The 16,889-nt window shown below is 46.7% G+C and overlaps 1 protein-coding gene across 2 annotated transcripts in view; it reads left to right on the top strand.

Moving 5' to 3' along the window:
* The window catches only part of aldh3a2b (aldehyde dehydrogenase 3 family, member A2b), an 83,852-nt gene that overhangs the window by 51,733 nt on the left and 15,230 nt on the right, over positions 1 to 16,889 (top strand). For both annotated transcript variants that reach the window (XM_034178139.1, XM_034178140.1), the window contains 3 exons: positions 13,529 to 13,737; positions 13,826 to 13,943; positions 14,782 to 14,923. In XM_034178139.1, coding sequence (XP_034034030.1) covers positions 13,529 to 13,737; positions 13,826 to 13,943; positions 14,782 to 14,923 — 469 coding nt within the window. The remainder of the gene's footprint in view (positions 1 to 13,528; positions 13,738 to 13,825; positions 13,944 to 14,781; positions 14,924 to 16,889) is intronic.

Raw genomic sequence — 16,889 nt, 5'->3', positions numbered from 1 at the left:
ATTCCCCTCAGCTTGATCAAGCGCAGTTGTTGCTGTAGGATTAGCCCAGCAGGCTTCATCGGTGTGAAAGGTCCTCAGAGGGTCTAAAAACCTTCTCACTTGCCATCCATCTGCTTTTGCCACATGCAGTAGTCTTCCCATATGAGTTCTTGCTTTACACACCAGGCAGTACTCAATGTCACGTCCATTCCAATAGCATGAACACACCTGCATATCCACATTGTCTCCACGTAAGTCCCACTGGGTGTAAAAGACCATTCTTGGCAAGTGGGTTAGTCGGCATAACCCACACACTAGTGCATCCAAAACCTTCACCGGCTTGTGAAGTAATTGCTTGAATTCATTTTTTGCTCCATTTGGAATTGGGGGTTTTCTAACCCCAGGTCCCGACCATTGGACCGTCAGCTGTACTTCTCCACGGCAAACCACACAGTGATTCTCAACTTTTTTCCATTGTAATAACTCCTTTTCATTAGATAAAAATCCTTTCTTTGCATGATATAGTATCCTCAGGGCTCTGCCTGCCCAGAGGCCTTCTCTTGTTCTTCTTAAGGCAACCACCCCATTGACAGTGGCCATTCTGAAGAAGGGTGGAACATCTTGGGTGTTTTTGGCCATGTTTAGCTCCTGGTTTCATCTAGTTAGGAGTTGGCTTCAGCTGCTCCACTCCTTGGATTCCTTTCCTCTTCAACTCTGCTGTGTTACTGTCCAGTATCTTCACTACTGTATCTGTGGTCTCATACTTAGGTTTAACAGCAGTGTTGGTTGGGTGATCTCGAGCTCTCACCCACACCTTCTGTCCAACCTTGAATGGGATCTTTGGTTCTGGTTCTCTGTCCCTTTCAGTCTGACTCCGCCCCACTTCCGGTGTCGAAAATGGGCGTTGGTTCAGTTCTTGCGAAGGGGTGGGCCTGCCGGCACGTTGGCGGTCATTCAGGGCCTGTCCAGTTTCCAGGGCCTTAGTACTCCATTCCTTCGTGTTAGCATTTTTTCCAATCCAGTTTTTCACCAGTCCAATAGCCCTTTCCACAACTCCATTTGCTTGTGGAGTGTATGGGGGCGAGTAAATTCTCATTACTCCATTTTTCTGGCACCACTGGTCGACCTGAGCGTTACGGAAATGTGTCCCATTGTCCGTTCTCAGCTCCTTAGGTATCCCCAGATTTGAACACACTTGATCCAACATGCTGATCACACTGCTGCTGTTGGCTTTTCTCACAGGCTTAACAGTCACATAGCCTGACATAGAGTCCACAAGCACCAACAGATACTTTTCTCCTTTCTTACCGGTCACCCCCATGGGCCCGGCAACATCCATGCATACTGATCCCCATGGAACAGTACTCTTTATGGTGAAACCATCCACCCTTTGTCCTCGTCGTCCTGCATTGTATCGACCACATACTTCACAGTCTTTGAGGACTCGGCAGACTTGGTTTCTCGGAATCCAAAGTTGCAGCTTCTCCAGCTCCTTCCGTGTGGGAATGGTGCATGCATGGCCAAGCGCTTCATGTACGGCCAGCACCACTTCTTTCACGGACTCTTTTGGAACTACCCTTCCCTTGGGTGTCTGTTCCCACTTCTCGATCCCGACAACGACGACTTTTCTCAGCTGCACATAGCGGTCCACTTCTTCGTTCCCGCTCCAATGTGCTCCTTCTTTTACATGGGCCTTCTGATGTACCACTTCTAAGTCCATTGTTAGCCTCAACTCGGCTATTTTCCTCCACAAATCCATATGAGCTACAGGCTTCCCCTTAGCTCCCTCGAATCCATTTTCTTCCCAAATGGATAAGTCCTCTTTCAGGGCTTGTGCGCAGTAATGACTGTCTGTAACCACTTTAGCCCTTTTTACTTTCCTCTTGTTTAACTCCAAGAGTCCTTCCAGTATTGCTGTTACTTCTCCAGCTTGGGCACTCCCTGGCGTTTGACCTTTTCGACGATATTTCTCCTTATCTTGATACTTCAGAATATAGCCCCAATAAGCTATATTGTCTGTACCCTTCTTTGATCCATCAGTGTACATAGTCCAGTCATATGGCTCCATAGGGAGTTGCCTCTCCTTCGGTAACTTTTTTGTCGCCGACTGTTTTGGCCCAATTTCCAGCTCAGGGTCTAGCAGGATGTCCTCCCACCTTCCCCATCTGGCATTTGTGGCTTTAGTACTCTCAATAGTTCCTTTTCTTAGGAACCGGTGGACTTGGCTTTGAGTGATAACTTTTATCCCCTGTCCTTGTGCAAGTTCTTTTAACGCACTCCAATATCTAGCCAGGACTGCCAGTTCCTTTTCTTCCGGTGGATATTTTCTCTCAATCGAAGACAGAGTATAGCTCCACAATGTTACCATACCCCCTCCTTCATTGCTCACTTTTACCACCGAATCCTCTTCTTCACAGCTTATTTCGGCTAGCAGACGAGTAGTCAGACTACGTGGCTCCAGCCTAACTGCGTCTTGAATGGCTTTCTTTAGCTTTTCCAAGCAATCCTGATCTGTAGCTGTCCAAATCCATTGCTTCTGCTCTTGTCCATTAGGTTTCTTCTTGAGACGAGCATAAAGGGGCTTTGCGTATTTCTGATAGTGTGGAACGTGATCTCTCACATAGTTACACAGTCCCAATATTTTCTGTAGGTCATTCTCAGATTGAGGTGGTTTAATCTGACTCAATTTTTCTCGGTATACTTCTGAGAGTCCCAGGTCTGATGATACCTGGAATCCCAAATAGTTAACCTTGAATTGCCCAAACTGACATTTCTTCAGGTTGAGTTTTAATCCAGCTTCTGTGAGCTTCTGTATCACCTTTTGCAGCCGCATTAGGTGTTCATTTTCATCATCATCTGCGATAAACACATCATCGATGTAGACTGTTACTCCCAGATCTTTCAATATTTCTATTACTGCTGCTTGGAACACATTTGGTGAATTTCTGTATCCCTGCGGGAGTCGTTGCCACACATAACTTTTCCCCTTATGTGTGAATGCTGTTTTCCCTTGTGACTGTTTTGCTAATCGCAGGAAAAACAATCCATTTGCTAGATCAATGCATGATTTGTATTTCTTAATTTGGAGCGTTTTCAGTGCTCCTTGGGGATTTATCAAACTCGCTCTATTAACTATTGTTCGTCGATTGAGAGCCTTGAAGCTGATTACTGGTCTCCAGCCTCCTCCTGCCGACTCTGGCTTCTTAACCGCTTGGATGGGGCTGTTAGTGATCGGATTCAATTCCACTCGAATGATCCCCAAAGCTTCCAATTCTTTTACTATTTTATCCATTTCCATAACCGCTCCAGGGTTCAAGGGATATTGTCGCACTGGTGGATGTACTCCCCCTTCGATGACATGAATGTGTTTAGTCCCCAACTCTCCACAATCATTTTTAAATCGTGCTACTTTAGCTTCGGAGATAATTTCCCTCAATTTTTCTTTCCCTGCTTCAGAGAAATCACTTTCTTCAATTTTTTCTTCTGTAACAGCCGGTACATCCACTTCTTTGTACCAGCTTACCGGACTCTTTCCAAATGGAGTTATACCCATTCGTACAACTCTTGCTTGTAATTTTTTCACTCGTCGTCTTATTAGAGTTCGAAGTCTTTTGGGCCGATGCAATTTTCTCAAATCCTTGACTGATATCAAATTAAAGGGGCCTTTTAACCAAACTATCCCTTTCCATATTCCAAATGGTGTTCTCTCCGTTGCCCCATTTGCATACTGGATCAATAGGTATCCTATGGTAACAAGGTTTCTGCGGGTCATGGACACCTCTGCTCCCATGTCCACCAGGTACGGTTCTCCATCCACATCAGTGTAGATATCGTCCCCTTCCCAGTAGGCATGGTCTAGCGTGACCCGCGCCTCCGAAGCCATTACTTCTTTTGCCCTCCAGCCGCCGCTGTAGCTTGGCAGACTTCCTGGAGGGCTTTCCTTTGTTCTGAAGTTAATTTGTCGTACTCCTCTTTAGGGAGATAGCCACCACTACGAGGTGCAGGTGTAGGTCACGATTGTGGTGGTGGAGGTGGTGGACCTCTCGGCCAAGAGCTCCATTGTCCAACTGGAGGCCTTTGATTATTCCTCTGTGGTGTTTGATGTGACTGAGGAGGTGGTGGTTTAGGTACTGAATTTCTTTTCTCCACTCCCACCGGTTTTTGTCCTGATCTCGGTGTGCTCTCCTTCTTCCTCTTTTCTTCATAGAACTGCTGCTCCAGATCCCAGCTCTTTACCACCGTGTCCATTTGTGGGACTGTAGTGCCGTCTATGGGCATTTTTACAAAAGTTATCTCCCCTCTTCTTCCTTTAGTGACCTCTCTCAGTGCCCTAATATAGCGTTGTGGCAAAATCGTCTGTTTCAGCCCATGCCAAACTTGAACCAATGTTTGACCTTTGTCTAGTCCAGCTTTAGCTCGAGCAATATGGGAATCTTCATCGTTGGGATCTTCCAACACTAACCTGGCATAATGGTTTCGTGCTGGTTCACCCCGACTGATGGGTTGACTGGTAACTTGGGCTAGCCACATAGATTTACCCTCTTCACTGTTCGAAGCTCTGTCAATAAGGGGCCACACTTCTTTCAAATAGTCCTTTAGGTCTTCATTTGGTTCTTTCTCTCTCACCAGCATCTTTAATTTCTTGAATTCACGGAATTCCCTGCCGTCTGCTTGAATTTCAGCTTGAATTGCTGGCAGACTTTGCTCTCTAGATCCAGCAGGAAAGTTCTGATTTGGGAGGCTCGCTTGTAATCCTGACAATGGTGGAATTGTTTCTCCCTCATCATCCAGATTTTCTTCATTAGTTTCTCTCAACACTTGCCGTGACCAGCGTAAAGCTGCTGTTTTTAGTTTTCTCAACATCACATCATGGGCAACGCCTAAATAGGCGACTCTGAAGTTATTCGTTAACTCTTTACAGGCGGTTAATGTAGGATAGAAAGGCCACATTAGTATATTAGCCCACTCTCCAACAGTAGCTGTTACCTCGAGAGTTTTCTTTTCATCTTGTCGCTCTATCCACTCTTCTGGGATGTCATACCCAGTTTGTCCAACTTCTGGAGCATAGGTTTGTCGCTTATCTCGGGTCTCCACTGGGTTGACTCTGACATCTCTTGCAATTCTCTCAGAGGCTACACGCACATTATACACCCCAACTTCTTTCTTTCGTCCTCTGTAACGTCCAGTTCGTAGTTCTGGGCGTGAGACTTCTCTTTCCCCTACCACAGATAGCGGTTCATCCTCTTCTGAGTCTTGTGGATTGATCTCCTCTTCAGACTCTCTTTCCTGGTCCTCATCCATATCAGATTCATGGGGAGGACTTGGGTCTTGTGGTTGTGGGTCCCCGTTTTGTTCTGACTTTCGGGGTGCCCCAGTTGCTTCATTATTTCCGACTGGTAAAGGACTGAATATAGGATCCTCTTCTCCATTATCCGATGGAGGAGCCTGGAAAGACTCTCTCATCCATGATTGGGAGTCTGTCGGGTGTATGATAGTCTGGAGCCCACTTGCCACTTGTTTTAATGTTGGTCGTGGGGTTTTAATCCTTAATCGCTGCACTCCTACAGCATGTACTGATCTTTTCTCACTTGTCGCCATGGGAATGGGCTGCATCACTAACGGGGGACTAGTTGCCACTCCACTTGCTCCAACTGCACCCTTCTTTGGACCTGCTCTATTTGGTCCTAGGTTCACCGCTTCAAGTGCCCTTCTCACTCGATCTTGCTCCTGCTCATTGCTAGTGACCACCACTATTTCTCTCATTGATCCCCATACTCCTGGGGTACGCATGTGTAGGTTCACGGCTGCCATGGCAACCTTTTCTGCCTCTTCCCATGTCATATGTCCAGATCGTAATCCGTCCACACATATCACCACTCGCCGATGCTGGCGTTCTTTGGCCAAATCAATAGCTATTCCCAGAGTTTTCAACATTTTCTCCGTGTATTCGATTTAATTTTCTCTCCCTGGGTAGCTTTCAAAGGGCACATGTATGAGTGCATGATAATCCATTCGTGGTGCGCTTGTTATCACCATCGATTTTCCGTCCAGACTTCTCCCCTTTATGTTCTTAAGCTCCTCTTGGTATTCTTTGCCTGCCCGCTCCTTGAGCTTTGCTCGGAATTTTCGGTTGGCAATTTTCAGTCTGTGATTTGTTAAGACAATGAGACTATCTCCATCTATATCCCAAGGACCGCCAAAATAATGATATGCCCGTCTTCCATCTTGGGTCACCATTTTTTTGGTTCCTTCGGGCATAGGGTTCAAGTCTTCCATGTAGTCAGATTCAATGTATACATGGTGGGTTTTTGCTTTAGATTTTCTAAAGATTTCCTGCGAGCGCCCTTCCTCTTTAATATGGTAACTCGGTCCGGCAACACATTCTTCAGATTTAAGCTGTCCCAAGCTTCTGTGCCCACATTCCGGCGATTGATGGAATATCTGTCCAGATACGCCTTGAAGGCTTCTTCGTCTTTTATCCTGTTCAATCAGGCGTTCTGTCTGTTTTTTAACTGTTGAGGTTGTTCCTCTCACACTTCCTAAGGGCAAATTTTGCCACACCGGGTCAAAGCTTGTGTGGAGCTGGTCCGGGCTTTTATATTCTTGACCATTTACTCCAGAATTAGGACCTCCCGGGGATGTCAATTCATCTCCACTTCCCTCTGGCTTGTTTTCCTCATCACTTTGTTCGGGTTCAATCTGGAAATTTATGTTGCTCTCGTCTTCATTGTCGAAGAACTGACTTCCATTCCTATCTTCCATTATAGGATATTGTTCCTTAAGCATTCTTCCTAATCCCTTTAGTCGTTCTGCCATGGACTTAAACTCAGCATATACGGACGCTGATTTTGCTTTAACATCTACCAGGACCGTCTCTACTCCCAACAACCCAGCTGTCATTTTTACTACGGAGTCATAACTTTTCTCAGGACTTATTAAGGTGGTGATTTGTCCTCTTTTCCACTCTTCTTCAAGAAGTTTACACCACCACTCAAGCCACTCTCTGGTCCCCGTCTTGTCCTTTGGGACTGGTGGGCTTTCCAAAACGGCCAGGATCTGCCCCTCCTTATGCTGACCTGGATAATATATCCCTAATGTGTGTATAGTTCCTGCCATAGCTTCTTTGAAACTTTCTTCATCAGTTTCTACACTTTGATCTCTGACATATTTTTGAACTGTTTCTGCCCAAGAATCATATCCTCGTCCATACAATACCACTCTGTGTGACCGAATATTCACTTCTTTTTCCTCGTCTTGTTCGGATTCAGGGGTTACTACGGGTCCTGACTCTTCTTCAGCCATATTTTCACTGCTTGTTTTTAACACTAACCTTACTGTTTCGTAATGATTATCCTCTCTTTATTCTCTCGGTTGCTGAGATTGTCGATTCCACCACTGTAGTCTCCTTGACTTCAGCTATGGTCCTTGTCGTCTCGAGTCGTCTGCCTCTCAAAGCCTCTCTTGGCGCCTTGAGTCAGGGATGAGTGACAGACTACTTGGCTATTCAGCGCTAATTCCAGAGGTTAATTCCAAATCAGCTGCTCCTTTCCCCGCTTCTCCCCTCAGGAACCTCACGGGTTGATGATCCTATTCTCTCTTGTAGATCACCATTTTGCACGGCATACTCTCATACCTGCTCTCTTGACGATCCGATCCAGCAGGCTCCCTCGCCTGCTTCCCTTCCTCGTCGTTTCATGACGATCCAGCAGGCTATCCCCGTCTGCTTCTCGTCCCAGTCCAGAAGATCCAGCAGTGACACGTCTGCTTCTCGTCCCAGTTCAGACGATCCAGCAGTGACACGTCTGCTTCTCGTCCCAGTTCAGACGATCCAGCAGTGACACGTCCGCTTCTCGTCCTTGATCCCAGCTCCCTGGGATACTTACTCCTGTTGTCTTTACTTCGTCCTTCTGGTGGTCGCCTCCAAATTTTCACACCTCTGGAAAACAGATATGTTTCAAGCCGTTACTGGACCTATACAGGCCATCAGCCGACACTCTCCACAACACTGTCTCCTTTGGTGATCTATTCAGAGGCTTTCCACCTATCCAATGGCAAAGAATCTCCTTTGGCCAGGATTCTTCCTCAGACCCAACTACACTTCGTCAGGTCCCTGTTCGGGCGCCACGTGTCAGATCCCGTTATTTTTTTAGATACACGCGGCACACGCTCACCCTCCGATGAGTGCGTTTGTGTACTAAAACCAGCTCTCCGTCTCTGAGGTCCGCCCTTCGTGTCTCCACGGGTATTACCCGGCAGGGCTGCACAAAGGCTGTTCAAGCTGGTGGCGAGGAGATTCGTCTAGCCGCTCACTGCCTCCATCCGGACGTCCACCCCGCTGACGCTGATCTCGCACCCCGGTCGAATAGCCTTCTCTGGAACCAGGATACGAGCCGGCCACGCCCGTTAACGGCAGCTCTCCTCTTATGGGATCAGGGCTCTTGGAATGTTGCTAGATTTTGAATTTAGTGACTCGTACAGCGAGTCCCCAGGATGCGTTAATTTCATTAAAAACCAGACTAACCTTTTAGAGCACTTTTTGATGTTATACACCCAATAATCTTTAACTTTTACACCTTAAGAAGCATCAATAAATCCAATGTCCGAGCCTTAACACTTTAACTGCATGCTTGGAAATTTATTGCAGGTTTTGCAAGTGCCGACAACATAATCAAAATAGGTTATATGATGATAATTTCACAACAATAATTCAAGTATAATCAGAATAATGATTGGCAGAGATTTTTGTTTTTAATTCAATAATGCTGTCTGATCTTACTTTGACTGGACTGGATTGATTTCTTAACAATTTTTCTAGGAGTGAGGGAAGGAGGTTTTTGATGTTAAAATCCCCAGCTCGATGAACTTGATTTCCTCTTCATCAGCTATTAGTCGTTAGCTGACCACGATCCTTGTGTGATGTTGTAATCCTTCAGGAAATTAATCCACATAAGAGTTTATTCCTTCTTCAATCAACCAAAAGTTGATCTAATCCATTCTGGTATGATGTGATGTTCCTTGAGAGAGAAAACGTTGAAACTTCCCCACTCAGACTTAAGGCCAGTGATTATTCTCCAATGCTCTGCTACTCCGTGACTGGACGGTCTGAGTGGGAGTTGAAAACTCTCTCAAATGATCTCTTATGGCTCCAATCCTCTCACTCCACGATTCCAATTGCTGCTCACAAGATGGTCAAGTCTTGTGATCTCCTCGTAGCAGGGGAGAAGTGACAACAGCACCTCTCCCTGGAAGAATAACCCCGTTTCCTGGTGTTCCACAGTTTACATATGAGCTTGATTCTTTGTTGTTCAGATGGATGCTGGTGACTCAAAACCTCCTCCCTTCTCCGTCCCTTACTGGAAGCCATCTGCAGCCCTTTGCCAGTAACTTATTTCTCAAGTTCCTCTTTTCGGTTAACACATTTTCATTCCTTATTATTCATTTCATATTTTATCACATCTTAATCATTTGATCAGTTGTTTATCATCAGCTCTTCTGGCCTCGCTCGCGACATCACTTCCCCTTTCTTCTCTGCACTCTTTATCAAACCAACTTCTTCACTTCCTCTTCTGACTCTGCACTTTTTATGAAAAACAACTCATATAATCATTTCACTTATTTGTAACATACTTTTTCTAATCAACTCTTAATTTTATTACATTAATAGTTCATTTAATCATACGTGTTATATTGGAATCATTCTTAGACATATTCCATCGTCTTCACCACTGAGTTCATTCCATGGGCCTCCCCATTTGTAATGGAAAACTCCGGCATGACCTCACTTACTCCGGGAAATTACCAAACATTGTCCAGTTTAATCCAACAGCATGTATATTAATCCAATGGCACATAATATATTCCAAGATGAAAACAAGCTAAAAGCAAGCTTAAAGTCATCTTTCTTGACACACCACCTGTGCCAGGGGCAAGGCAGACCACTCCAAAACCCAGGGACTCCTCCAACCGCTTCCGGTGCCTCATCGCCCCTGGTCCCATATCGGCCTGGATTTCGTCACGGGCCTCCCGCCGTCCCAGGGCATGACGACCATCCTCACGAAAGTGGACCGATTCTCCAAGCCGGCCCACTTCGTGGCCCTCCCGAAGCTTCCAACGGCCCAGGAGACTGCTGACCTCCTGGTCCACCATGTCGTCCGTCTGCATGGGATACCAACTGACGTAGTCTCGGATCGTGGTCCCCAGTTTTCCTCTCAAGTCTGGAGGAGTTTCTGCAGAGAACTGGGGGCCACCGTGAGCCTCTCGTCTGGGTACCACCCACAGACGAACGGGCAGGCAGAACGGGCCAACCAAGAATTGGAACAGACCCTCCGCTGTGTGACATCCGCGCACCCGACGGCCTGGAGTAACCATCTGGCCTGGATCGAGTATGCACATAACAGTCAGGTGTCTTCTGCCACCGGCCTCTCCCCATTTGAGGTGTGTCTGGGGTACCAGCCCCCATTGTTTCCCATGGTGGAGGGAGAGGTCGGTGTGCCCTCGGTCCAGGCCCACCTGCGCAGATGCCGTCGGGTGTGGCACACCGCCCGTTCTGCCTTGTTGAAGGCCCGGACGAGGGCTAAGACCCATGCAGACCGCCGGCGGTCCCCGGCCCCTGCAAACCAGCCCGGGCAGGAGGTGTGGTTATCAACCAAGGACATTCCCCTGCAGGTGGACTCCCCCAAACTGATGGACAGATTCATTGGACCATTCAAAATCGTCAAAGTCCTCAGTCCTGCTGCAGTGAAGCTCCAGCTCCTGGCTTCACTGCAGATCCACCCTGTTTTTCATGTCTCCCGGATTAAACCACACCTCACCTCACCCCTCTGTGCCAGTCCGGCGCCGCCTCCTGCCCGGATCATCGACGGGGAGCCCGCGTGGACTGTACACCGGCTCCTGGACGTCCGTCGAATGGGCCGGGGGTTCCAGTATTTGGTGGACTGGGAGGGGTATGGACCTGAAGAACGCTCCTGGGTGAAGAGGAGCTTCATTCTGGACCCGGCCCTCCTGGCCGATTTCTACCGCCGTCACCCGGACAAGCCTGGCGCCCGTTGAAGGGGGGGTCCTGTTGTGTGGGCCGCTGAAGAGGAGGTACTGCTGGCCCACCACCAGAGGGCGCCCTGTCTGAAGTGCGGGCTTCAGGCACGAGAGGGCGCTGCCACCACGGACACAGCCGGGAGTGACAGCTGTCACTCATCAACTCATAACAGCTGTCATCCATCTTCACTTCATCAAATCCACTCCATAAAAGCCGGACGTCATCTCCACCTCGTTGCCGAGATATCATCTACCTGTGAAGGTAACTGCTCTCAGCCGTTGTTTTTGTCTATTCAGACAGTGTTTGTTTTTGTGTCGTTTACAGTCAGTTCGGTTCAGTTCGGTGAGTGCTCGCAGCTGGAGGCTGAGTTTGTGATACGTGGAGGGCTGACGTTTTTGCTCCCCACGCCAAACTGTTGATAAGTACTCACTACTACTGCACGTGCCAGTTTTCTGGATTAGAGGTGGAGGTGGAATTCCCACCATTATTGTTACTGGGTGTGCACACACCCACATCTCACTGTTTTTGCTCCTCGCCAGCAGTACCAGATCCGACATTCGGAGACGGTGGCCACCTGGGGACTCGGGACTTGGCGGCTCCAGTATTCTCCGGGTTCGGTGGCGGAGGCAATCGTGTGGTTCTAGTTCCTCTCAGGACAGACGTCTTCTGTCCTCGAGCCTGCCCACACGTCACCTCTGTGGATTGATTGTTTGCAAAATTCTGTAATCCTCTGTATTTTGGTTGTGCTCTTTCACAACAGTAAAGTGTTCATATTCGGCTCTTTCATTGTCCATTCATTTACGCCCCCTGTTGTGGGTCCATGTCACTACACTTTCCCAACATCCGGTCCCTGTACGACCGCAGCAGGAGCTTGGTTCGCATTGCCGGTAGTAAGTCAAACCTGTTTCCAGTGCACATTGGCCTCCGCCAGGGCTACCCTTTGTCACCGGTTCTGTTCATTACCTTTATGGACAGAATTTCTAGGCGCAGCCAGGGTGTAGAGGGGGTCCGGTTTGGAAACAACAGAATCTCATGTATCTTTTCCAGAGAAGTTTCAGAAGAAGTCGGTTTCAGTATTTTATCCGGATATTCCACTGTTAAAGGAGATTTTTTTAATGAAAGACGTGCGGGCGGATTGCAGCGTCAGCTCGCAGCCGCCGCGACGCTCCGCCACAGGAAAAACACCTCTGTTGGAAGCCTTAAGGACAAGTTGGAACATGTCCAGCTGTTAAACAATTTCTCATATACTCACTCCACTGAAAGCCATCAAAAGCCGCCTGGATTTTACAAATGGTTATCAACACGGAGGTGACCCGTCCGCACGTCTTTCATTAAAAAAACTCCTTTAACAGTGGAATATCCGGATAAAATGCTGAAACCGACTTCTTCTGAAACTTCTCTGTTCTCTCACGACGTCCTGGATCAATAGAGCCTGAAATGTGGAGGTTTTCAGCTTGAAACAGGCTGACGACGGCGCCTGAGAGCGTTGCGCGACGTCTCGCACCGTGGGAAGTCCTTAAAGCGACAGTATCACCTCAAAATCTCTCATCAGCTGTTAAAATTTTTACCGAAAACCAGCTTAATTTTTCGAACCATGTCCACTTCGATGTGTCTCACAGGTTTAGAAAAAATTTTGATCAAACAAAGCGCCAGTCTCTCACCAACTTCTCAGACAAAGGAATTCCGACGAGGGGCTGGACGACTCCTCCCACAAGGAGTGCTCACAGACGAATGACGTCACCGACAGGCGTGGAAAAACTCACGCATGCGCACGAGGGTTCAAGCATGTCTGACGTAAAAACATATGAATGAAATCCATATAGTTTTTGAAAAAAATAAAAAGGACCTATACTTTATGGACAGACCTCGTATAACATTTTACAATTATTTGTAATGTATGTTTATCTTTTTCTGTTGTTTATATTTTCAATAGAAATTTTCACAATGAAATTTCACATTTTTTGAGTGCAAGCTTAATTACAACACTTTTAATTTCCACATGAATATCCTAAATAGAAAATAACCAAAAAAAATCTATTTTTTCACAACTTTGTAGAAATACACAGATCCAAATATTAAAGGAAATAGGGTCAGACTACTTCAAAATCTGTATGGCAGCTGTGTGAGCTGCTGTGTGCCAATAATAAAGAACTTTGACTATTTAGATACTGAAAAGTAGCTTCAAAGCTAATATAAAAAAGTTGTTATAATCCCACGAGCTAGCATGTAGCTGAGAGTGATAAGTAAGTTATTACATTGGGCAGCACGTTCGCTTAGTAGTTAGCACTGTTGCCTCACAACAAGAAGGTCGTGGGTTTGATTCCCACCTGTGGCCTTTCTGTGTGGAGTTTGCATGTTCTCCCCATGTTTGCGTGGGTTTCCTCCGGGTGCCGCAGTTTCACCCCCACATTCCCCCCCCCCACAGACCTCTCCCTTGCAAAAGTGGTCTTGATCTCAATGGGACTAACCTGATTAAATAAAGGTTAAATAAAAGTGTGGTGTTGTGCTGTACATCAGGAGCTTTACCCCGTCGTAACTGGAGGAGTGACAGAGACACAGGAGCTGCTTCGCCACAAGTTTGATCATATCTTCTACACCGGCAACAGCATGGTCGGCAAGTTGATCATGGAGGCTGCTGCCAAACATCTGACACCAGTCACTCTGGAACTGGGCGGCAAGAGCCCCTGCTACATCGACAAAAACTGTGATTTAAGTGTTGCTTGCAGGTCACAGCAAAACTGATGGCTTAATTGAAAAATTTCCTCCATTTTTTTCCCGCGACCGTCTCATTAACGTCTTTCTACTACCATGCAGGCGTGTCACCTGGGGGAAGTACACTAACTGTGGTCAGACCTGCATTGCTCCAGACTACATCCTGTGTGAGCCCAGCATCCAGGACCAGGTCATCAAAGAGGTCAAGAAGTCAATCGAGGTACAAAATACCTCAAACCCCAAAAGGCAATACTGTGTGAATCCAACATTTTTGTGTAAAAATTTCATTTTCAAATTAATGTATTAATTTGAAAACATACAGAAGTCATATTGTGTTAAATTTGTTTTTTAAATGTACTTTTGTTAAGTTAAATATGTTTAATATCCAGAGTTCTATAGTGTGGTGGCCAAGTGGTCAGTGCACTTGCCTTCACAACAGAAGGTTCCTGGTTTAAAGCCACACCTGCCCATTCTCCAAGTAATGTAGCATTGCATGAAGGAAGGACATCTGTGATAAAACTTCCCAAATCACTTGTCACAGTGCATTTACATAAAAGAAACAAGGGCTGTTTCCACTGCAGGAACTTGGCCGACTCCTCAGATTTCAGGAACGGCTCAGCTGTCGCATCTCTGCTGTCGTGAAGAACCACTGAGCTCACAGTGATAGCAAGCATTTTGTTTGCTATCATTAACATCAGGCGTTAGTGCTTCAGTCAGAAAGCAAAACCAGAAGTGTATTTTTGCTTTTTTAATTTGGCTTCCCACTGGATTGCTGCAGGGTGGTGGCCAAGTGGTTAGCATGCTTGTTGCCAGAGCAGAAGGTTGCCGTTTCAAGGCCACCCCTGCCCATTGTTGGGGGTTTTCCCGCCTCCCAATGGAAACAAGCAGAAGTGTCAGCCCCCTAAGATGGCCTGCACGTTCCTGCAGTGGAAACATTCCTATAGGCTCACTGTAAGTAAAGTAAAGGACTCTTTCTGAAGTGTTTCAGCATTCTTAAGCCAGAGGTCAATGTTTTACAGACAGATCAGTGGAAGTTATGAAACTCTCCCCCCTGACAGGAATTCTACACAGACAACCCAAAATCCTGCCCAGACTATGGCCGCATCATCAACCAGCGCCACTTCAACAGGATCATGGCTATGTTGGAGGGTAGCACCGTGGCCATAGGAGGAGACAATGATGAATCTGATTGCTACATAGGTACTGTTTCTCAAATCCACTCATTCTTCCCACAGATATCAATAAAGGCACAACCTGATTTTAACATACTGCACAAAGCAGAAAAAGTGTGATTGCTAGCATACAAGTGATGCAGCTGTCATTGGAATGCCCAGCACCCACATTTTTAAAATATCAAATATGCTTGTGCTCATCTGTGTTCCCATGCTTGTGTTAGTCTTAAAATGAGGTGTGGTCAGCTGCAGTGTTGGACCGTTGTTATCATGAGGCAGCAGAAAGCAATTGCACCATAAACCAGCTGATCTAAAATCATGCACAGTGTATTTCTGGTATATTTTTATGGCACAATATTCAGATAGGCCTAACAGCAATGTGCTTTAGCGCTCATATTCCTCCCCTTTCCTCATCACACTAAAACAAAACACACACCTTCAACCGCTTATCCAATATCAGGTTGCGGGGGTGCTGGAGCCTATCCTAACAGTCATAGAGCAGGGTACACCCTGGGCAGGATGCCAGTCTGTCACAGGGCCACATAAAGACAAACACATTCACACCCTCACACACCTACGGACAATTTTAACTTTCCAATTCACCTACACTGCATGTCTTTGGATGTGGAAGTAAGCCAGAGCACCCTGAGAGAACCCACGCAAACACGGGGAGAACATGTAAACTCCACACAAAGGCCACAGGTGGGAATCGACCCCATGACCGTCTTTCTGTGAGGCAACAGTGCAAACCACTAACACACCTCGCTGCCCTAAAACAAAACTGAATTGAAAGAAATACTACAAGTGCACATATAAACTAATGATAAAAATATAAAACTTGAACAGCTCTGATTTGTACCATAATTTTATGTTTGTTTTCTTCCTCCTGGAGCATACCAAGGCAGGGCTACCGCGGTTTGGTCCAAGCATGGGGGCTGTCTGCGTCTGATGGGGTATAGTGGAGATCAGGTGGGTGTAGATGAAGAAGGAGGAGGTGTTGTAGGAAGGAGGCACTCACCTGCTTCACCTCAGGGAGTTTTGGTGGATGACTGCTGCTCACAAAAATGATGTGCTGTGTATTGATGCATCTTTTTGCCAGAAAACCTCTCACAACTGTATCCAGACTCCAATTTGTAAATAGCAGTGTGCCACATTCAAGTGCCAATGACGATCTGATTGGTTTATTTCACTGTATGCCCAAAACACATCCATGATTAACTGACTAAACACGACTTTTCACCCTGGACCTTTACTTTCTACTCGGGATTTAAGACACATAAATAGCATAGTAGATTTTGACATGCTCAGAATGCACTTTTGGACCTTTATGGATCGTTAACACAGGGCTCAAAAATATGAGGTCTGTTAGAAAAGTATCGGACCTTTTAATTTTTTTCTAAAACCTGATGGATTTGAATCACGTGTGCTTGCGTGAGCAAACTTGAACCTTCATGCGCATGCGTGAATTTTTTTCCCACCTGTCGATTGCGTCAGTTCCTGGTAAGCAGCCTTTGTGTGAGGATGTGTGGAGCGCGCTGGGCGGATTTTTATTACAAGGAAAATGACGGAACAATTGGAGCAGTGCTACTGCATCAAACTTTGCTTTCGTGTTGTGTGGGCCGCCAGAAGAGGAGGTACTGCTGGCCCACCACCAGAGGGCGCCCTGCCTGAAGTGCGGGCTTCAGGCACGAGAGGGCGCAGTCGCCTCACAGGAGCAGCCAGGGTGACAGCTGTCACGCATCACCTGCAACAGCTGTTACCCATCATCTGATCAGCAGGGGAATATCAGCAGGACGACGCCTCCACCTCTTTGCCAAGATATCGTTCTACCTGGAAGGTAACGTGCTCAGCTGACTGGTTAACAGTGATCTTTTGTGACTTTTGTGAGTTGTTTAGCTGACTCCTTTTCCAACGACTGGTGGAGGTAGTTTTACTGCCGTACGGATTCCTGGGTGCAGACGCACCCACATTTAATTGTTCTTTTGTTCCTCGCC

This window comes from Thalassophryne amazonica, chromosome 9 (assembly GCF_902500255.1).
Source record: "Thalassophryne amazonica chromosome 9, fThaAma1.1, whole genome shotgun sequence".
NCBI classification, from domain to species: domain Eukaryota; kingdom Metazoa; phylum Chordata; class Actinopteri; order Batrachoidiformes; family Batrachoididae; genus Thalassophryne; species Thalassophryne amazonica.
The sequence above is the reverse complement of the archived record's forward strand: the minus strand, read 5'-3'. Positions and strand labels throughout refer to the sequence as shown.